Here is a 22,082-nt window from a genome sequence, read left to right on the forward strand (position 1 = left end):
TAAACACTTTGTAAAAGGGACATTAAGTAGACCACACACTCACATCTGCTTTTCACATTAGTGGGCGAGTGGGGGGAAAAAACATCCTGCGGGAATCCCGTCAATGATCTCCAAACAATATCCAACATAACATGGCATAACGGTTACCAGGACAATATAAACATGTTTTTTTGTCTTCATTTGCAAGCTCAGTAGGATCAGAACTTTACTTCGAGAAACAAGACAAAACGACTTTATGACCTAATTGGGCGAGTGCATGTCAGGACAAGGTATGGTTCATACAGCATAATCCCTTGCGACCCTCATGGACACTTGCCTCCCACTGAAGTAAACCAACGGCGGGTAGCAGGCGCATAACACTGGACGAGACGGCTGGAAGTCAGTGGACAACAGAAGCACAACACTATCCATCGTATCGAAGAAATGCGACAAAACGACTGACCCAACTGCAGGACGTTGTTGCATCTGGAAGAATTTCAAGGTAAAGTGTTTTTTTTTTCATTTTCTTTACAATATGCACAAATTGAATTAGAGATGTTCCAGAAACGTGATCTTAAACGCGCGTGAACTATACAATTTTTACAGACTTAAATGTTTATTATTTTTCACAAAAAAACTCAGATCTGTTGAAACAAATGAAAAACAGCGCAACATTTGTATCTTTATCTTTTAAATTTTTTAGTTGTCTGCGTCATATTTTCGTGCATTACAACATTATTAAGTATTGTTAACAAAATAAGTATAACTGCATTTTACTGCTTGCTTAAAAACGTTCCACGTATCTGCAATATATGAGTGGGCTGCGGAAATAGATTAGGCTACTATGAGTCACATGTACAGGAGCACCATTTACTATTCGTCCTAGAAAGTTAATCACAATCCCATACTTGGAATTGAACAAAGTTTTTTCTTTTTTTTTGGTAGGGTGAGCGTATTGATGGAGACAAACATGCTGAGAGGAGCGGTGCTTTTCCTTATGGTTCTGGCCTCTGTTCACCAGGCTAGAGGCCAGCCCAGAAGACCGGGTCCCAGAAACAACTTGAGTGGCGGTAGGAACGATAATCACTCAAACAGGAAACCCAGAGATCCCCTAGCTGGGGAAGTGAGTGGGATGTTCTGTGTTTAAAGACAAACAAACGACTGAGCTGTTAGTCAATGGATCGGATATATCTGACAGGAAAGATTTGCACACAGCAATGCAATCAGTTTTTATATGATGAGTGATGAGAAATTATCAAGGTTGAAGGAACTACTTGGAAAAAAAATACCTCTCAGGCCGTGCAGAGTACAGCTTACTCCTGACTCTGCTGATGTTAAGTAAGGCATAGGGCTCGATCCCCGGTGTCCAAGCCAGATGCCTGTGACCCACCCACCTACTCATTAACATTATCTGAATTCACAGAGAGTCGCCTTTGAGGATATCCCAACGACCTAAGCCTCAATGCAGCATAGTATCTTGTATCTTCTGTGTCCCAGATCTGTGTGTCTGTTTGTGTGTGATGGTTTGTGTGTGTGTGTGTGTGTGTGTGTGTGTGCATGACCCATCCACTTGCTCACTATGACATCTGAATTCTTAGAGAGTCGCCTTTGATAAAAAACCCAATGAATGAAGCCTAAATACTGAGTACTAATACTGAGATACTAATACTAATATCTCTACATTTACATTTACATTAAGGGCGTTTAGCAGACCCTTTCATCCAAAGCGACTTACAATAAGTGCATTTGTCAGAAGAAGGAGAAGCAGTATATCACTGTAGGTACGGTAAGGATGTTCATAGAACCAAGTGCCAAGCACCAGCAACAGTATCTCCCATCCTCCGTCTCCCAGATCAGCCCTGCTCACTGGAGGTGGCCTTCATCCTGGACAGCTCGGAGAGCGCCAAGGGGGTGCTGTACCAGAAGGAGAAGGCCTTCGTGCTCAACATGAGCACCAGCCTCTCCGCCCTGAGGGTGGCCGGCTCGGTGGTGAAGGTGCGCCTGGCCGTGCTGCAGTACAGCAGCACCGTCGACACCGCCCACCGCTTCCGCGCCTGGCGCGACCTGGCCGCCTTCCAGGACGCCGTGCGCTCCATGGCGTACATCGGCCACGGCACCTACTCCTCCTACGCCATCTCCAACGCCACGCAGATGATGGCGGGCGAGACGTCGCCGGACAGCGTGCGCGTCATGGTGCTGATGACCGACGGTGTGGACCACCCCCGCAACCCGGACATCGTGGCCGTCTCCATGGAGGCCAAAGGTCACGGGGTCAAGCTGTTTGCGGTGGGGCTGTCGGACGTGGCCAAGCAGCGGAGCGCGACGCTGCGCTCGGTGGCCAGCATGCCCGCCCAGCAGTACGTCCACAGCCTGGCCGACCCCCAGCTGGAGCAGATCCTCCTCAGAGAGCTGGTGAGGACACACACGTTAACCTGGTGTACCAACACATAACCGTCATATAGATCGCACTAACCTGGTTTAGCAAGGCGTGTCTATCTTATCATATAACGATCTCATAGATCACACTAACCAGGTTTACCAAGGTATAATCATCTTATCATATAACGATCTCATAGATCACACTAACCAGGTTTACCAAGGTATAATCATCTTATCATATAACGATCTCATAGATCACACTAACCAGGTTTACCAAGGTACAATCATCTTATCATATAACGATCTTATAGATCACACTAACCAGGTTTACCAAGGTATAATCATCTTATCATATAACGATCTCATAGATCACACTGACCAGGTTTACCAAGGTATAATCATCTTATCATATAACGATCTCATAGATCACACTAACCAGGTTTACCAAGGTATAATCATCTTATCATATAACGATCTCATAGATCACACTAACCAGGTTTACCAAGGTATAATCATCTTATCATATAACGATCTCATAGATCACACTAACCAGGTTTACCAAGGTATAATCATCTTATCATATAACGATCTCATAGATCACACTAACCAGGTTTACCAAGGTATAACCATCTTATCATATAACGATCTCATAGATGTGTCTTTCAATCTGTCTGTCTGTCTATCCGTCTATCAATCCGTCTGTCTGTCTGTCTGTCTGTCTGTCTGTCTGTCTGTCTGTCTGTCTGTCTGTCTGTCTGTCTGTCTGTCTGTCTGTCTGTCTGTCTGTCTGTCTGTCTGTCTGTCTGTCTGTCTGTCCGTCCGTCCGTCTGTCTATCTATCTATCTATCTATATAGCTATCATCTAGCTATCTGTCTTTCTGTTTGTCTATCTATCTATAGCCATTCCTCCGTCCATCCCTGCATCCACCCGTGTGATTAGGTGATTCAAACTATTACTGTAATATTCAATGTATTGCTGGACGGGGGTGATGGGGCCTCAGCCACGCCTAATGTCAACCGTAGCTTCAGCAGCTGTTAGCCGATAAAACGCAGACCCTCCCTCCCCTCACGCTAGGGACTTCCATCCATTGTGCAGCTCGCTCCGGACCCCTGGTCGGTGTCCTCAGCCAGGGTCCCGCCTCAAAGACCCCACTGTGCCCGGGGGGGAGGGGGTTCCCTGGGCCCGTGAATGTTGCTAGACATGAGTTGTGCGAACCATGGGCCAACATCTGGACAGCCGGGCCAGTGTTGCATTCTTAGAAATATTGTGCTGCATGGAAACTATCACAATTCTGCAATTCTGTAATGTAGCATGACAGTTTCATTATGCTTGTTCATACATTAAACGTGACATTATAGTGCTGTTGTATTGTACTTGTATAGTCCTATTACGTAACTTACATGTCAATTACATTATACATCTTTTGCAACGCTTAGAGCATTAGTGTAATGATTGTATTATTGATAATAATGTGTATGACCTATAGCAATTATTGATCAACTAATGAGGTGTTTGTTTGCTACAGCTGGCAAATCAATCAAAAATTCAAACTGAACTTTCTTTTATTTTTGTTTCTTTACCCAGACATCAGTGGCTGTTGAAGAGGTATGTACTCCTCTGTGAATACTAATACTTATAGTTACACTACTATAAACCAAAGAACATACCTCAGAGAAGTACGTTGGTTGCCAAAGGTATGCACTCTGATAATAATCATATTTATAATCCTTTAAATCAGATGTATTTTGCTCGTGTGTGTGGGTGTGTGCGTGCGTTCATGTCTGTGCGTGTGTTTGTTTGTGTGTGTGTGAGTGTGTGTGTGTTTCTGCGTGTGAGTGTGCACGCGTGTGCGTGTATGTCTATGTGACTTAATGTGTGTGTGTCTCTGTGCATGTGTGGTTGTGTGTGTGTGTCAGATGGTTAACCCTGTATCATTTCCTACACAGTGCCCCCAGGCTGTGCCCTGTGCGTGTGAGAGAGGAGAGAACGGCGTACCTGGGAGACCAGTGAGTACCTCAACACATTCATGAGTCAGTAGGAGTGTGTGTGTGCAGGGGGGGGTGGGTATGCTTGTGTGTTTGTGTATATGAGTGTGTGTGTGTGTGTGTGTGTGCGTGCGTGCGTGCGTGCGTGCGTGCGTGCGTGCGTGTGTGTGGATGTGGGCGTATGTGTGTCTACATATACTTTGTCGCTGCACATGTTCTTCCCAAAACATGGCTGTCCCCTACAGTTTCTGAAAAGCTTCCGGTGATTGGCTCCTCTGAGCAAGGCACTAACAGTTCATTCTTTCCATCGCTCCAGGGTCAGAAAGGAGACCAAGGCCACCACGGCCAGCCCGGAGCCGACGGAGCAAAGGTAACGCTTTTATTTTGAAAAGCTGAAGCAAACCAATGAGGTTTGAAGTACAGGATGAGGCTGTTTATTTCAGAAGAGAGAACAGCTCAACATCGTTGTGTGTCTCCTGGTTTTCCCGCCATCCGACGACTGAGATTTGATCTCATTTTTACTTTAGGGAGAAGCTGGCGTTCATGGTCGCCCTGGAAACCATGGCAATGAGGTCATACTTACCATCACACCTCATATCCTCCTCCAGCATTATGATCACGTTGCTTATTTTCCACATGATTTAATCATAGACCATTAACCTGAATCAACTGATTTTTGTACTGTTGTGTGTTTGTTGCAGGGTCGTTCAGGGTACAAAGGTAACAAGGTGAGCTGTGTGTTCTGCTGAGCTTTGCTGAGAGTTTTGTTAGCAGGCTGTGATTGGTCAACAGATAAACATGTGACACGCCTTCTGTCTTTCTCCTCAGGGAGAGCGAGGAGAGTGCGGAGCCCCTGGAGAGAAGGGTGGAATCGTACGTTCACTGGATGAGATAACACAACAGGAAACAATGCAGTGTGCCGTTGATTTGTGTCTGTTAACGAGATGTTTGTGATGTCGTACCGCAGGGCATCGCAGGCCCAGCAGGGATCAGAGGACCTAAAGGAATCCAGGTAAACACACTTATGGTTGCTATGATAATCCATCGTTCACTGGTAAAAATCCTATATTCATGGATAGATAGATGGGGGAGATTTGGTCAGCAGAACAATAAATGAAAAGATCCTCACAAAAGCGTCATTAAAAATACAGTACAATATACAATACAATACAATACAAAATTAGATCATGGGGTCATTGCATGTTTGGTTTGGCCGGCAGGCTTCCACAGGAACGCAGCTTAAAATAAGCTGCATAGACATACAACATGTAGAACTAACCTCACATATCCATTCAAATCACAAACACAGATAAGCCTCCACAAAAGTGACCGATACATCATGCAATCTACACACCCTGCTCTTCAAAGACAGAGGCCCATGATGGAGGACGGGTTCGGAAGAGTTGTCTTTCCCCCTCAGTTTCCACTGCCCTCATGGAATGTGAGGCTGTGATCCAGACTCTAATGCGGTGTTCTAACTCTGACACCATAATATTATTCTTGCGCGGTACAGACTTTGTGGGATGACCCTGGCTCTCGGGGTCGTTCCCCGTCAGTCTCCGGAGTGCTGGGTCAATAACCATACAGCCTCGCTGATTCACAGCCGGGCCTGAGAATCCACCAAGCTATGAAGCCATCGCTGTCTGTTGCATGTAAGGGTTAGCGTAGCATTGTAGCTCAGATCACACGTACTGCAAGGGAAGAGGAGGGCCGGGTGGGTGTGCTTTGATCATCGAGGGCCTCACATCTCGTGCCCAGATTATTTGTACAGGCCTCTTACAACAATACAATTGCCAAAAAGCCCCTGGGCGCCCACGTTTACAACACATGACAGATGCAGATGCAGTGTAAATTAGCCGTGTAGAGCAGCAGTCTAAAGCAGTGATATAGAGCATCAGTGTAGAGCAGCAGTCTAGAGCAGTGATATAGAGCATCAGTGTAGAGCAGCAGTCTAGAGCAGTGATATAGAGCATCAGTGTAGAGCAGCAGTCTAGAGCAGTGATATAGAGCATCAGTGCAGAGCAGCACTCTAGAGCAGTGATATAGAGCATCAGTGTAGAGCAGTGATATAGAGCAGCAGTGATATAGAGCAGCTGTGTGGAGCAGCAGTGTGGAGCAGCAGTATAGAGCAGCAGTGTGGAGCAGCCATATAGAGCAGCAGTGTAGAGCAGTAGTATAGAGCAGCAGTGTAGAGCAGTGATATAGAGCAGTGATTGGGAGCAGCACTGTGAAGCAGCAGTATAGAGCAGCAATGTGGAGCAGCAGTGTAGAGCAGCAGTGTAGAGCAGCAGTATAGAGCAGCGGTGTGGAGCAGCAGTGTGGAGCAGCAGTGTGGAGCAGCTGTATAGAGCAGCAGTATAGAGCAGCAGTGTGGAGCAGCAGTGTAGAGCAGCAGTATAGAGCAGCAGTGTGGAGCAGCAGTGTGGAGCAGCAGTGTAGAGCAGCAGTATGGAGCAGCGGTGAACCGCAGTACCTGGGGAGTGTTTTAGGTTCCATCGTCTCTCGATCGGTTATGCCCTGACTTCGGGGGGTGTCTTCCTCCAAAGGGTGGCAGTCTCCTGCAAAACGAATTTGTGATCCGCTAAGATTAGTCTCATCTCACATTCTCTCATGGTATACGAACATAGAAGGGGCAGCTAATTGCAATAATTGTAATATCTTTTTGTATACATTTTATATATCGTTTGATATATTTGACCTAGCTATCTTTACATCCCAAAAAAGCAAATGCACTATTTTAGTTATGTAATTGATGCATTAACATGTATATGTTTAAGTGACCCTGAGTGTGTTTCTGTCCCAGGGAGGTCTGGGACGGCCGGGGGACCCTGGGCGAGAGGGAATAGCAGGACCCAAGGTAAGGGTGCAAACTAAAAGCTTCAGAACAGCCTCAGCTCTCCCTTCCTCTTACTCTGTCCACCAAAACACGAGGAGACACATACCACCAATTCCCTTCTTCATTCCTCCAGGATACCTGTACAGGTAGACTGTAGACTTTGGGAGACCACCTTTAGGCACGGTGCGCGTAGAAGACCCTAGACCCTGCACTACCTTGCCCCACTATCTGCAGCCCATGAATGTGTAGCACAATTGTTTGGCAGCATTGAAGAGAACACACTTCTGTTGAACAGATCACAGCAGAAACTTTATTAGCGAACCCCAAACAACAAACAGACAAGGCTCCAGGCCTGCGTCTACCATCAAGGTGTTAAAAAAAAGAGCAAAATAATATTAATGGACAAAATATAGTAACAACTCTTATTCAACCAACACAGCAGTGTATCATTTCTTAGCACGTAACCATAACAGTCCAAGTGTAGTTCCTTTTAATCTTTAGATTGCAAACTTAAGTCAGGTTTCAAAACGATTATCCATCAGACATTAGCTACCGATGCTAGCGGTTTTGAGTGTGGCCTCCTGCCAGGCTAAAGCCACCTGATATGGAAGGCTTGCATAAATGGTTCTGGATCAACAATTACCGTGATAACCTTATTCATGCGGAGCCGTTGTGAAGTGTCATAATCTTCTGCATATCTCACATTGTAGTGAACCCACTAGGCTTGTTAGCAGCATGGTGGGCGGCTGGCAAAGGGACCCACAATGTGGTAGGCGGTGCGGTCAGAAGACTCTTCTAATACGGGGTTGGCAACCCGTAGGCCTTCTGAAAACACACTAGGCCTATTGTCCCTCATTCTTGGAAGAAAATATGATTTGTGGCTTTTTGTATCAGTAGATAAAGGGATGTTTCCCTACAAGATAGGCCTTATCATGCAGAACACTAATCTTTCTCAGTACAGTGAAGGACAGATAAAGATTATTTTCTGTCCTTATTCTTGAATAAGGACTAGCTAGTAGCCTAGCTACACCCTTACTCCTGCTACCTCTTGCTAACCCTAACCCTACTTACCATCAGAGTCTGAGATGGACTCTTGTGTGTGAATAAATATTGTCCGTGACTCAAGCACTACGGTTAGGAATATGTTTAATGAAGTAGGTATTGCTTTGCGCAACAACTAGACAGTGCAAACCTTGACCACCACTGCTGGTAATGTGTGAAAACTCATAGTTTTTTCGTCAAAGACTCAGATTGTTCTTGTAGTGCTGTAGCCAGGAGCACAGCAAACGATTTGGGGAATTCCATCGACATTGTCAGCCATTTTATTTTAGGAAATTGTTTTTGTCAGGACTGACAGTACGGACAGAGCCCATCACTGTAATAACGGTGTGCTCCCCGATATTCCATTCCCTGTAAAGCTGCTGGTAGCAGCTCACAACATTGCGTACTTACAAAAGACTCTGGCGTCCAGAGAATGTTCCGGTTTACTTTTCCTGATATGTGGCTTTGGACAGAATATTTGGTCTCATTGGCGGTCTGTGATTAGTCCTCAGATAATCAATTCAACGCACCTTTTGACAGCTTCAAACACCACATTTTTTGAATTGTGATAATTTAATGCCCTCTTTCAACAGCTCGATTTACAATATTTTGTTAAAGGATTTCCAGATGTTTCTCCAACACAGTTCCAAAGGGATTTAATTAATTTCTTTCTTTCCACATTGGTATCATTATCTAACCATGTTTCTTCTGACCTTGGTTAATCTCAAGTTTTCGGGTGGAAACAGGTCTGGGAGGCCCAGACACATTCAGAAACTGAAACAAAGTCTGTCTTTACGGTCATACTGGTATTTTTGCGAGATCGGGAGACGACCTTTAAGATGTCTGTGCAAGGTCCTTGGAGGGCTGGCACTGAGCAGCACACAAGAGCCCCTTTCTCTGGCTGGTATGAGGAAGGTCGTTAAGCCGCAGACCAGCCGGTGACAGTTCACACACATGACAAACCAGACGGAATTAAAAACAAGACCAAGATGTTGTTAATGTCATGGATGCTGTGAACCGCTGGCGGCTAGTAGGATCGCCATCTGGGCGTTGAGGACATTTCCACCCCACTGGTGCCTGGATGATTTTTGAGACGCTTCCACGTCAATACGCTTGAAACACTAACCAACTGATGTGGTTGATGAAATGAGAATGCAGGTCTCTCTGTTTTGTTGTAGGTGTATCACATGAATTTCCCTCTCTCACTCTAGCTCCATGTCCTTCTGTCTCTCTAAATGAATGTCTTACAATTACATCTTTAGAATTACATTACTCTCTCTCTCTCTCTCTCTCTCTCTCTCTCTCTCTCTCTCTCTCTCACTCTAATTAATGTCGTAATGTGGGTGTCTCTCTCCCAGGGAGACAGAGGAACGACTGGGTCTCCTGGAGTAATGGGAGAGATGGGCATCGGGTTCCCAGGAAACAAGGTAACTATTACAATTAATAACATGATTAATAACATTATTGTGGTTGGTGTTGTTGTTGTGATTTGATTCATCCTTATCGTCGTCGGTTATAACATGAAGCAGGACTGAATACAGATTAAACAGGAGAAACTGTAAGCTGAAAACATAAAGCAGGTCTATCTGATAGCTCTGTATCAAGCTGTTGATCTGGTTCTGTGACCCCAGGGAGAGAAGGGACTTCTAGGACGACCCGGGTCCACTGGTCCCACTGGGACAGGAGAACCAGGACCCACTGTGAGTATAGAGACTAAATCCTAAATATAAATGATCAATTAATTATATATCATTAACGTAATCTATGTGATAATAACCTGCTGGTGTGTGTCTCTGTGTGTGTGTGTGTGTGTGTGTGTGTGTGTGTGTGTGTGTGTGTGTGTGTGTGTGGGTCTGTGTGTGTGTGTGTGTGTGTGTGTGTGTATGTGTGTGTGTGTGTGTGTGTGTGTGTGTGTGTGTGTGTGTGTGTGTGTGTGTGTGTGTGTGTGTGTGTGCAGGGTCCTGCCGGGCCGCCAGGACTGCAGGGTAACCCCGGACCACCAGGGGAGGGGTTCTCAGGGCCAAAGGTCAGCCCCTAGCTTCACTCACACATTATCACTGAAAAATATAAAAGTCCATTCCTCATTATTCGTCCATGGCAGAAAGTCGTATCCTGAGCGACCCACAAGTGAGACTGACAACAGTCAAAGTGTACAATCAAAAAATGCATTGCAATCATGCAATCAATCTTGCATGCATGCAATCCATACATAAGAATTGCAATGTATATAATGTATTCCAATGTATAGAAAGATTCAACACAGTGTCTTCTAAACGTCATAGAGTTAAACCAAGTGAACTTGGTTCCTCTGCATGCTTCACTCGAGCTGAAACAATAACTAAAGAGTCTGGGAGGAGTTCCCGGAATAGGTCCGTGTTGAACCCTGTACTGTGTTGAACCCGCTGTATCACAGGGGGACCGGGGATACACCGGCGTCCAGGGGGTCAAGGGCCCCCCAGGAAGCGGGGACAAAGGGGACAAGGTACATACACGCCTCATTCATTAAAACAACCTATCCATTACTGCCATTGAATGTCCAATGAAAACATTAACGCTGTCGATGGCCGTCTGTCCCAAGGGAACCTCGGGACTGCCGGGATTCCCAGGTCGGATCGGGGCCCCGGGACCCGGAATTCTGGGGGAAAAGGTGAACCGGACGTAGGGATGCTTGGCCGCTGGGGGTCGTTCCTACTTCATGCCTAGACAAACAAATGAGAAGGCGCTCTCCCCAGGGTTTTCTGTCATTTCTGTCGTGTCTGTCCCAGTGGTTTTGAGGGATTTCCACCCTTGGCCGAGTCAGTTTAAGTCAACCGCCAAATAGATACTGTGGTTGGATGCCAGACACAAGCTTGATCAAGATTAGATTGAGGAAACGATAGAATCAATATAAATCAGATATGTCATTTTTGAATCCCGGATCGGACATTTGGAAGGAAGACTTAAGACATGCATGAACCATAAAGTGAATCTACCTCCTCCCCTCCTCCTCTCAGGGGGATGCGGGTGCCATCGGTGTGCCCGGTTCGAGAGGACCCCCGGGGATCGGGATACCAGGACCCAAGGTAAGAGCCACACCGTTTGTGGGGATCGGTCTCCTCCACTGGTCTAAAGAATACGGAAAAATACAAGTATAAGCACTGTTACTTGATGAGAATATACTCAGGAAGAATGTAAGGTACTGGTACAAAAAACGTCTGTTTGTAAAATACTAAAATGTAAACTTAAAACTAAACTAATGCTAAGTTTAGTTTTATTTAATTTTATTTTTTTTGCAAAGTATATACTAAGCATTTCTCCGTACCACTAACGTCTGAGGAGTTCCTTCCCCTCCCTGCTCCTGACAGGGGAACCAAGGGTTCCCAGGAAGCCCTGGCGTACCAGGAGAGAGGGCCATTGGCCAGCCGGGGCCCAAGGTAACTCTCTCACTCTGTGCAGTGTGTTGATGGGTATATTTTGCATGGAAGATGGTGTCAACATAATTGACCTTCATTTGCAGTTTATTCTCGGTGTGTTCAGAGGTTCTTGTTTCGACAGATGTTGTGTCCACCTGTTAAGAAAGTTGATGTGTGCGCCTGTTTGGACAGATGTTATGTGCACCTGCTTAGAAAGGTGTTGTGTACACCTGTTTAGACATGAGTAGTGTGCACCTGTTTAGACAGGTGTTGTTTGCAACTGTCTGACCGGACTTGTTTGTCCTCTATCAGGGAAACCCAGGGAAGGAGGGTCTATCAGGCATCCCAGGTTCCGCAGGGCTGGATGGATTTCCAGGACAAAAGGTAACTGACTTGGATTATCGATGATCAACACCAACAGGTGTGTAGTTGATCAGCCAATGGAAACCATTTCGAAACAAAAAGTTAATTCACTCACAATGAAGAAAAAGGCTGTAGTTTCTGCGAGTTTAAGGGGGCTGTGTAAGGGGTGATCCCTGCCTAGTGTTTCATGGTTTGTGTGAATCCCTATGCCCTGTGTTTCATGGTTTGTGTGTTTCATCGACAACAGGGTGAAATCGGCCTCCCAGGGCCCCGAGGACCAGAAGGGGCTCCTGGTATAGGCATCGCTGGAGCCAAGGTACCGGAATAACCTTGATTTACATGTTTGGTTTTCTTAGTGATAATACTTCTAATTTACTAGCTTAGCCACCCGTTGAAAGTTTTTTGATGTTGAATTAGTACTTTACAGGTGTTTGTATGTACTTAATATTTTGATTAATTTCTTAGATTATTTTACTCTAAGCAACTTGCCGCCATTTGTTTTAGATTTAGGTCATTGATGAGCAACTAGGGGTTAGGGAGTCCTGCTCAACGGTGCCCCACTGGTAGACTGTGGATCTGGGGTTCAAACCCAGAACCCTTCGGCTTGGAGTCAAACACCACGGCACTAGCCTTCACTTTTAGGCATATGTATTTGTTAGCTTACCACCCTAGCATAACAACCCAAGAGCTCAGGCACTTTACGGAGTCATCTGCACTACCTTCATGACTGCAAGTTTGGACAAAAAACGAAATGAGTCTTAAGTGTTTGTGTTGTTGTGTTTCTATTTCACCTCCAGGGAGACAGCGGGGAGAGAGGCTACAGAGGCCAGTCAGGAGTAGTTGGACCGGTTGGGCCGATTGGGCCCAAGGTTTGTACTCCCCAGCAGTGAAGGGGGAGGACTGACTGACTGACAGTCCCCCTGATGCTCACTGATTTGTGACGCCTTTCGGATCGAACCCCTTCGTCTGCACATTCCTCCAGCATTCCCCTGAAACGACGGGCCGAGCAGCCGAAGCACCTGCAGATCCACAACACCACGCAGGGATACAAACATTTCCTCCCCAGATACAAACATGTTGTCCCGACTTACCATGATTTATTTTCGTTGATGAGCAGCTAGGGGTTAGGGAGTCTTGCTCAAGGGGGCCTCACTGGTAGACTGTGGATAAGGGGTTTGAAAAAAGAACCCTTCGCAGGTTTGCTGTCAAACCAAAGGGTTTGACTGCAAACACAGAACTTTAAAATCACAGAACTTTAGCAATGGATGAGGGGTGGATAAGGGGTTCGAACCAAGAACCCTTCGCAGGTTTGCAGTCAAACCGAAGGGTTTGACTGCAAACACAGAACTTTAAAATCGCAGAACTTTAGCAATTTGGAAGATAGAAGATAAATCAATTTGCAGTCCAACTAAAGGGTTGGACTGCAAACTGATTAATCTTCTGCAACGTGGTTCATCGTGAAAACTATAGTTTTCACTATAGTTTCAACTTCGCCTTACGAACATTTCCCTCACGCCTGATTCAACGTTGATTTATCGACGGTGATTTATTCTAGATTTACGATTCAATAAATCGTGTTTGAGATTTTGTGTGTGTGTGTGCCGTTCTCATCGACAGGGGGAGCCCGGCCTCCACGGGCTAGCAGGTGCTATCGGACCCCCGGGACGGGGGATCCCGGGAGCCAAAGTAAGACCGCCGCTCAGCACACAGCCCGCCCGAAGCACAGCTGTCACCGGCACCGCTCACACGGGGATCTTCCTCTGACTGGTTCTGGTCTGCTTCCAGGGGGATCCGGGTCCAAGCGGCCCAGCTGGAGACGTTGGAGCACCGGGGAGATCTGGGACTGGACCCAAAGTCGGTTTTATGTCCTTAGCTTTGTTTAAGTTGTGATTTTTTTGGGATCCAGAGAAACTGGCCGGAGTCGGTCTAGAGTCTAGAGGAGTCCCTCCCGGTTCCAGGTGTGGAGAACATTCTGGGAAGCGGAATGGACTGACACAGGGGAGGGGTGGGGGGTGTTACACAGACAAACCATCAGTAGTAAACATGAATGAATCACTTAATTATCCTTTCCACTGAGATGACTCACTGAGAAACCCAGACTTAGATTACCCAGACCCAGTTCCTATATTGCATTATAAAAACGTGCACCTTTAATACTCTGGATCAGGACGGGGGACATGCATGTTGTAGAATGATCTACCACCAACGATGCACCTAACACCGATTTAAAATGTTTTGCCTGTATGTACGTAAATGATGGCCCCCATTGCACTCCTGACCATCCCTGGAAGGAGGGATCCCCCACTCTTTGTTCCTTCTCAAGATCTCTTCCTTGCTTATTAAGGGAGTTTTTACTTGCCCTCTGGGAGGCTAGGGTCAGGGGGTGTCATAAATACATGTTAAGCCCTTTGAGACTGGACCTGTGATTAAGAGCGATACAAATAAAATCGAATTGATATTGAATTCAATCTATAACACGAAACATGTTTAAGATGGCACTAAATACGGTAGTATGTCTTTCCCAGGGAGACAGAGGACCCCCCGGGCAGTCTGGGCCGGCCGGTCTGAGCGCAGAAGGCATCCCTGGGCTGCCAGTGAGTGGTCCCATTCTGTGTTATTTCTGCTATAACTCTGCTGGTACACTATACAGCCGTGATGGTGGGATAACCTCTCTCGTCCGAACCCCAGGGACCTCCAGGGCAGATCGGACTACCGGGAGGACCTGGACCGGTGGGAACTGGTTTGCCTGGACCAAAGGTAACGCATGTTTTTGAATGGACTTTTTGGTTAGTGACACCCAGCCGCTCAGTTCTCAGAGATCCTGCCTCCTCTAAGGCCTGTTAATGTCCGTGAGCAAGCCTCAAAGTGTCTCCTGAATTATACTCTAAGCAGGTACACGATATAGTCCCTCTCTCTGTTCACTTTGACCTGTTAAATCTTAACGCTGAGCTAAAGTCTGTGAAAAGAAACAATTAAAATGTTTCATGCAGACAAGACCCAATAGGTGGCGCAGTGGACGCTGGTAGGTAGAGCCGTCTGTCTGACGGTCTACCAGAGTACTGCTCACCCAGTTAGTATGGAAATGAGGGACATCTAGTGGTGAGACGGGCCCATTCAGGACGTGTTTGGTGGCTTGCTTACTGTTGGCTTAGTTACACAAGTAAGTAACGTATATCCATAATATGATGAATGTTCTCTGTGTTCTAGAAACAATAAGGTAAAAAAGTGGTCAAGCATTTATCTCTACCTGACAAATATTTTCTTTCTCTTTGTAGAATAGTAAATGTCATTTGTAGTGACAATGACAAAATGTAAAATCTCTTACCAATTTCTGTTCACCTAATGATGTTTTGATTTTGTCGATTCATTTCTTAATTAATAATAATTTCGAAGGAATACCAGTGTGGTTATTGTCAGTGAATAAACACGTTTTTAATACTTCAGGGAGACAGAGGCTACCCCGGACCCACAGGTCCTTCTGGGCCCCAAGGGATCGGTATAACTGGTGTTAAGGTAACAACCACAGCTCTATTGATCACCTGTTACAATGCAGCAGTGTTCCCACCCCTGGGGTCGGGCCCCCAGCCCTTGGGTCGGGACCCCACTGGGGTCGTGCTGCCCCTGGGGTCGGGTCCCCAGCCCTGAGGTCTGGCCCCCAGCCCTCAGGTCGGGTCCCCACTTGGAGTCCCTGGAGACGTACCAGGGCCGGGGCAGATCGCTGGCTTAAGCTGCAGATTAAGCTATTTGAAAGCTTAAGTATCAGATGATGAAGATGTTCTTTAAGGGCAAACGACCCGGCCTGGAAATAGGGTCACAGGCCAAAAACGCAACACAGTGACATAAACATTTCAGACCCGTGTCTGCTGCAATACCAGGTCAATAGCTGAATGTGGTTTTGTTTTCACACCAGGGGTCGCTGGGTCGACCAGGAGCCCCGGGCCCCCAAGGGATCCCCGGAGAAGGCATTCATGGACCCAAGGTACTGTCCGTCTTCAGCTCCTGCCCTGAATTGCTAACCATGCCACAAAACCTCCCAAAAAATCACCTGACTCCAGCAGACACCAGTAGCCTGTTAGTGCGATTACAGGTGTCCACTGGAGTCAGATGTTACCTGGTGTTATATTAGTTATCTGGTGTCTGGATGTCAATGCTGTTTGTTTCCACTAATCTGACGCTGAGGGTCTGTGTGTTCCCTCTGTGACCAGGGGGAGCTCGGGTACAGAGGGATCCCAGGACCCAGAGGCCCTCCAGGGGTCGGTCTCCAGGGGGAGAAGGTAAGGTGGCCCGGGTTAGGGTAATGAGGACAGGGTTAGGGTAACGAGGACCGGGTTAGGGTAACGAGGACCGGGTTAGGGTAACGAGGACCGGGTTAGGGTAACGAGGACCGAGTTAGGGTAACGAGGACCGGGTTAGGGTAACGAGTACCGGGTTAGGGTAACGAGGACCGGGTTAGGGTAACGAGGACCGAGTTAGGGTAACGAGGACAGGGTTAGGGTAACGAGGACCGGGTTAGGGTAATGAGTACCGGGTTAGGGTAACGAGGACCGGGTTAGGGTAACGAGGACCGAGTTAGGGTAACGAGGACAGGGTTAGGGTAACGAGGACCGGGTTAGGGTAACGAGGACAGGGTTAGGGTAACGAGTACCGGGTTAGGGTAACGAGGACCGGGTTAGGGTAACGAGGACCGGGTTAGGGTAACGAGGACCTGGTTAGGGTAACGAGGACCGGGTTAGGGTAACGAGTACCGGGTTAGGGTAACGAGTACCGGGTTAGGGTAATGAGGACCGGGTTAGGGTAACGAGGACAGGGTTAGGGTAACGAGTACCGGGTTAGGGTAACGAGGACCGGGTTAGGGTAACGAGGACCTGGTTAGGGTAATGAGGACCGGGTTAGGGTAATGAGTACCGGGTTAGGGTAATGAGTACTGGGTTAGGGTAATGAGGACCGGGTTAGGGCAATGAGTACCGGGTTAGGGTAATGAGGACCGGGTTAGGGCAACAGGGGGGGATTAGGGTAATGTGGAATAATTTGTAATATTTGTTGTTTTGCACTCTTGTTCATCACATTTTATAATTGTCCTTAAAATTATCATTGTCCTTTAAGCTGTGTGGTCAGAATAGACCGAGCCATTCGTACAGAGTCAAATACATTGTTCTGGCTTCCCTCTCTCCCCCCAGGGCGAGCGAGGGTTCAAAGGTGAATTCGGCAGAGCGGGGGACAAGGGAGAGTCTGGAGAGCCGGGGTCTGAGGGACCCTGGGTACTGGACACCTTTATTATTACAGTTTCTACTGTTATGATACTTATACTATGACTGTTATTATGACTGTTAGTACTGTTAGGATACTTCAATTAGTACTGTTAATACTGTTAATTATTACTGTTAATATAGTTTCAGCTGTTATGCTCAATGTATTATTACTGTTATAACTGTGATATTCTAAGTGTAATTTAGCAATTTTTTGTTTCTACTGATCTAATAATAATCATATTACTATTCTATTATCGTTATACAATCAAACACACTACTGCCTCTATCTTTGGTTGAATCCATTGTTATCTATCTCTCTATCTCTGCTTTACCTTTGCCATCAGGATCTTATTAACACCTGATAATCTGTGTACCGCCTATATGAATGTCTAATGAAAGTCCTTCCCATGTTGGCTGACAGGGCAGAGCAGGACAGAAGGGGGAGCCAGGACTCACGGTAAGTGTCACACCACGGCTATGATGACTGGATTCAGCTTGGATTACCGCCTACGAATGCTGCTCTAAAATCCATCTCAATCTCTTACAGAGGGCTGACATCATAACCATAGTGAAATCAATTTGCAGTAAGTCTCTTTTTTTACTTTGATGGCTATTAAAATGTGGATCATCTGTAGCTTAACAATAAAGAGCAACATTCACCTGGCCGTGCTGACAAAAATGTAACCGTGGAATCAGCACCACCTCTGGTGAGAAACAGGCCATAACAACCCCTCCCATGAGAGTCAGCTGATGCCTTACGCCAGGGTAGCTGACCACAATGGGCATCAATTTAAGCCAATCAGAATCCACAGTGTTCCCCTCCGGCACCCCCAGGCTGCGGGGTGACGTGCCGGAAGAACCCCCTGGAGCTGGTGTTTGTGATCGACAGCTCGGAGAGTGTGGGCCCCGAGAACTTCGACCTGGTCAAGGACTTTGTGAACTCGCTGGTGGACCGCGCCTCCGTCTCCCCGGAGACCACGCGGGTGGGCGTGGTCCTCTACAGCCACGAGCACACCGTGGTGCTGGGCCTGGGGGAGGCGGCGTCCCGCGACCGGGTCAAGTCGGCGGTGCGCGCCATGCCCTACATGGGCGAGGGCACCTTCACCGGCAGCGCCATCCACAGCGCCAACCGCGTGTTCCTGGCGTCGCGGCGCGGCGTGCACAAGGTGGCGGTGGTCATCACCGACGGCCAGGCGGACGAGAGGGACTCGGTGAGCCTGGAGGGCGCGGTGAGGGAGGCGCACGGCAGCGACATCGAGATGTTTGTCATCGGCGTGGTCAACCAGAGCGACGCGCTCTACCCGCAGTTCAAAAAGGAGCTCCACCTGATGGCGTCCGACCCCGATGACGAGCACGTCTGGCTCATCAGGGACTTTTCCGCGCTGTTCTGTGAGTGGCATTAGGGGTATTATGGGGCTATGGGTACTAGAGTGGGGGTATGGGTATTAGGGTGGGGTTATGGGTGTTACGGGGTTATGGTAATAGAGTTGGGTTATAGGTACTAGAGTGGGGTTATGGGTGTTAGGGTGGGGTTATGGGTGTTAGAGTGGGGTTATGGGTGTTAGGGTGGGGTTATGGTTGTTATGGTGTTATTTGTACTAGAGTGGGGTTATGGGTACTAGAGTGGGGTTATGGGTGTTAGGGTGGGGTTATGGTTGTTAGGGTGTTATTTGTACTAGAGTGGGGTTATGGGTACTAGAGTGGGGTTATTTGTACTAGTGTGGGGTTATGGGTGTTAGGGTGGGGTTATGGGTGTTAGGGTGGGGTTATGGGTGTTAGGGTGTTTTTTGTACTAGAGTGGGGTTATTTGTACTAGAGTGGGGTTATGGGTGTTAGGGTGGGGTTATGGGTGTTAGAGTGGGGTTATGGTTGTTAGGGTGTTATTTGTACTAGAGTGGGGTTATTTGTACTAGAGTGGGGTTATTTGTACTAGTGTGGGGTTATGGTACTAGTGTGGGGTTATGGGTGTTAGGGTGGGGTTATGGTACTAGAGTGGGGTTATGGGTGTTAGGGTGGGGTTATGGGTGTTAGAGTGGGGTTATTGGTACTAGAGTGGGGTTATGGGGGCTAGAGTGCGGGTTCTCATTCAACCACCAGTCCTTGAATGAGAACAAATCAGTTCCCAAAGCCTACAAATAGGGCCGCACACTTTCTAAAGCGGTTTGAAACTCTGCAGGTTCAACCGCACCCTATCGCTAACCTGGTGCCCTCTAGCAAGTCCCCTACCCTCTGTTGTGGGTTCCCCCTTTAAACCACGTCCTCCGCCCCTTTGTGATGCTGTCTCACAGCTCTGGAGTCCAAGCTGCTGCTGAAGGTCTGCGAGGACCCGGGCCAGGACAACGGTCTGTTCAGCTCGGTCCCCAGCAGCAGGACCAGCCCCGGGACGGAGGAGGGGGCCGGGAATGTCCGGGAGCAGCCCTACAGGACCGACACCGACACCCCTACCTACACCGGGGACCCCAGAAGGACTCAGCAGAGGGTGAGGGGGGCATACCCCGGGGCTCTTTGCGGTCATCGTCCGAGAATTTCCAATCAGATCCACCTTATGCAAACAAGCAGGGGTGCGGATAGTCTAGTGGCTCGAGTGGTCCCAGACCCAGCTTGAAGGTACTGGGTTCGAACCCTGATGTAGAAATCATGGAGCAAGATGCCTAACGCCTTTCTGCTCCTCAGTGAAGTCACTAACAGTAGCTTAGGATAAAGGTGTCCACCGAATAGTACACAGAAGCTGGGAACCAAAGCGTCCCTATCCCACAGGTAGGCCCAGACCTTTGGGATAGACAGCACCTTTCCTCTGGGAGTGGAACACCCTTTCCACTACACCAGTGGTTCTCTAACTGTTTCTACTAGTGTACCCCCTCTAAGATCATTTTCAGCTCAGTACCTGAGTAGGGTCAAAGCATGTAGAGGTGAATCCCATTCAAACATATTCTTCCTGAAACGGTTGACATTTTGGTGTTTTTGAATGCACTTTCTTTTCCATGGATTCTCTTTTCTCCTTGTTTTCAGATTTACATTTCAACCACTTGTCCTATTTCTTAATTTTCTTTTGGCTAGTTTTCAAAAGAATAAAGTATGCCCATTAGTTGAACCACTTCACTACACTTTCCTGAGCCACCAGTGGCCCCTCACATCAGTTTCTGTTACTGCTACTACCCCAGATCGCTCTGTCTGATGCACATAGGAGAGAAATGACACACAAAGGGCTCAAAGCGGTCTGCAATGTCCCTCTCTCTTCCAGCCCGGACCCCCAGCCACACGGCCTCACACAGAGCCCCCTCTTCCCCGGCCGGACCGCTCTGACCCCAGTCCCTCCGGCCCCCTGGACACTGGAGGCGTCTCCTTCGGCCGGGAGCCCTATAGACGCCCCACGGAGCCGGTGGTGGAGCCCCCCACCCCGGACCGGAGACCCCCACCCTCCACCCTCCAGCCCTGGCCCACCGTGCTGGATAAAGGTACCCGGAGGGGTCGCCATGGAGATGGCGGGGTTTCTGCATGAACGAGTATCTCCGCTCTAATGGAGGGTACAGGGCCTCCAAATCATCATCATCCAATCATCCATCTGTCAATCATCAATCTATCATTCTATCCATCCCTCCATCTATCCATCATCCATCCACCCATACATTCATCCATCCATCTTTCCCTCTATCCATCAATCTATCCAACCATTCATCTATTCGTCAATATCATCGACGCATTTATCCATCATCCATCCATCTTCTACCCACCCTTACATTTATCCATTCATCCATTCATCTTGTTCCCAGGGTCCTGCAGACAGGCCCTGGACCCCGGTCCGTGTCGGCTGTACCTGGTCCGCTGGTACTACGACCCCGACGCCAACGCCTGCGCCAAGTTCTGGTACGGCGGTTGCCTAGGAAACAGCAACCGCTTCTTATCAGATGAAATCTGCCGCAGCACCTGTGTTGTGGCGTAGCGTGGGCCTGCGTGGCCACACGCACACATACACACACACACACACACACACACACACACACACACACACTATTAACTTCACTCTGAACCAATAGAATCTTATCTTTACTAGAATGTACACTTGTCAGGATTTAGCACTGTGTTTTCTACCTTAAATCCACTGGCAATACAAGGAGGCACTGCTAACAATGTTTTTATATATTTTATATACTGTAATACGTCAAGATGTTTCTATATAATGTAATACTACGAGACTGTTCTGTACTGTTTTACTGGAACACGCTTGAAAACAGATGACAGAAGGGGAAAGTAGAAATATTAAATCAATAAAATACCAAGTACTACTTCTGGGGTGCTACATACTTTAAGCAATACAATGAATGGGTATTTCTAGGAATAACCTCTAACTTTTACAGAAAGTAAATTGTGTATTGTGTTGTGTTCGAAATGTGATTTTGTAATTTCTTGTATTTCTTTGTACTTCACACATGAATATCATTAAAGACGATACACACACACACAATATAAATGTAGTGCGGGCTCCAAACAGATGTTGGCATTATGTGGAAGGAAAAACGCTGTCCTTTCTCAGAACTTCCTTTCTCAGAACTCCCTTAAACTGCTTCCCCAACTCACGCCAATGAACAAGCCCAGAGAGAGAGAGAGAGAGAGACGGAGAGGAGAGAGACAGAGGGGAGAGATTGAGAGAGACAGAGAGGGGAGGGAGAGACAGAGAAAGACTGATTGAGAGAGAATGAGCGAGAGAGACAGAGAGGAGGGAGAGAGGGAAGATAGAGAGAGAATGAGATAGATAGAGAAAGGGGGGGATGAGAGAGGAAGGAAAGATATGGAGAGAGAGAGATTATCTAGAGTGTGTACAAGGAGGGCCCTGAGGAGCAAGTAAAACCCAAGACTGAG

General features: G+C 47.5%; 1 protein-coding gene across 1 annotated transcript; it reads left to right on the plus strand.

Moving 5' to 3' along the window:
* Positions 1-161: 161 nt before the first annotated feature.
* Positions 162-21,511, plus strand: col28a1b (collagen, type XXVIII, alpha 1b). The gene is made up of 35 exons (XM_079757277.1): positions 162-481; positions 925-1,049; positions 1,832-2,391; positions 3,944-3,964; positions 4,306-4,365; positions 4,661-4,714; positions 4,872-4,916; positions 5,046-5,072; positions 5,173-5,217; positions 5,312-5,356; positions 7,148-7,201; positions 9,580-9,648; positions 9,853-9,921; positions 10,179-10,247; positions 10,635-10,703; positions 10,800-10,868; positions 11,215-11,283; positions 11,566-11,634; positions 11,926-11,997; positions 12,224-12,292; positions 12,774-12,845; positions 13,594-13,662; positions 13,762-13,830; positions 14,502-14,570; positions 14,665-14,733; positions 15,421-15,489; positions 15,887-15,955; positions 16,182-16,250; positions 17,154-17,234; positions 17,647-17,682; positions 17,773-17,809; positions 18,060-18,614; positions 19,514-19,704; positions 20,467-20,680; positions 20,996-21,511. The coding sequence occupies exons 2-35, from the start codon at positions 938-940 to the stop codon at positions 21,163-21,165; spliced, it is 3,486 nt and encodes a 1,161-aa protein (XP_079613403.1). The 5' UTR covers positions 162-481; positions 925-937; the 3' UTR covers positions 21,166-21,511.
* The last annotated feature ends 571 nt before the right edge of the window (positions 21,512-22,082 follow it).

The sequence above is a fragment of the Pollachius pollachius genome (genome assembly GCF_949987615.1).
Source record: "Pollachius pollachius genome assembly, chromosome: 1".
NCBI classification, from domain to species: Eukaryota; Metazoa; Chordata; class Actinopteri; order Gadiformes; family Gadidae; genus Pollachius; species Pollachius pollachius.

Coding starts and splice junctions, on each gene's coding strand:
- col28a1b (XM_079757277.1), top strand. CDS start 938: ATGGAGACAAACATGCTGAGAGGAGCGGTGCTTTTCCTTATGGTTCTG. Junction 4,715..4,871: donor CCGGAGCCGACGGAGCAAAG/GTAACGCTTTTA, acceptor TTTTTACTTTAG/GGAGAAGCTGGCGTTCATGG. Junction 5,357..7,147: donor GAGGACCTAAAGGAATCCAG/GTAAACACACTT, acceptor TTTCTGTCCCAG/GGAGGTCTGGGACGGCCGGG.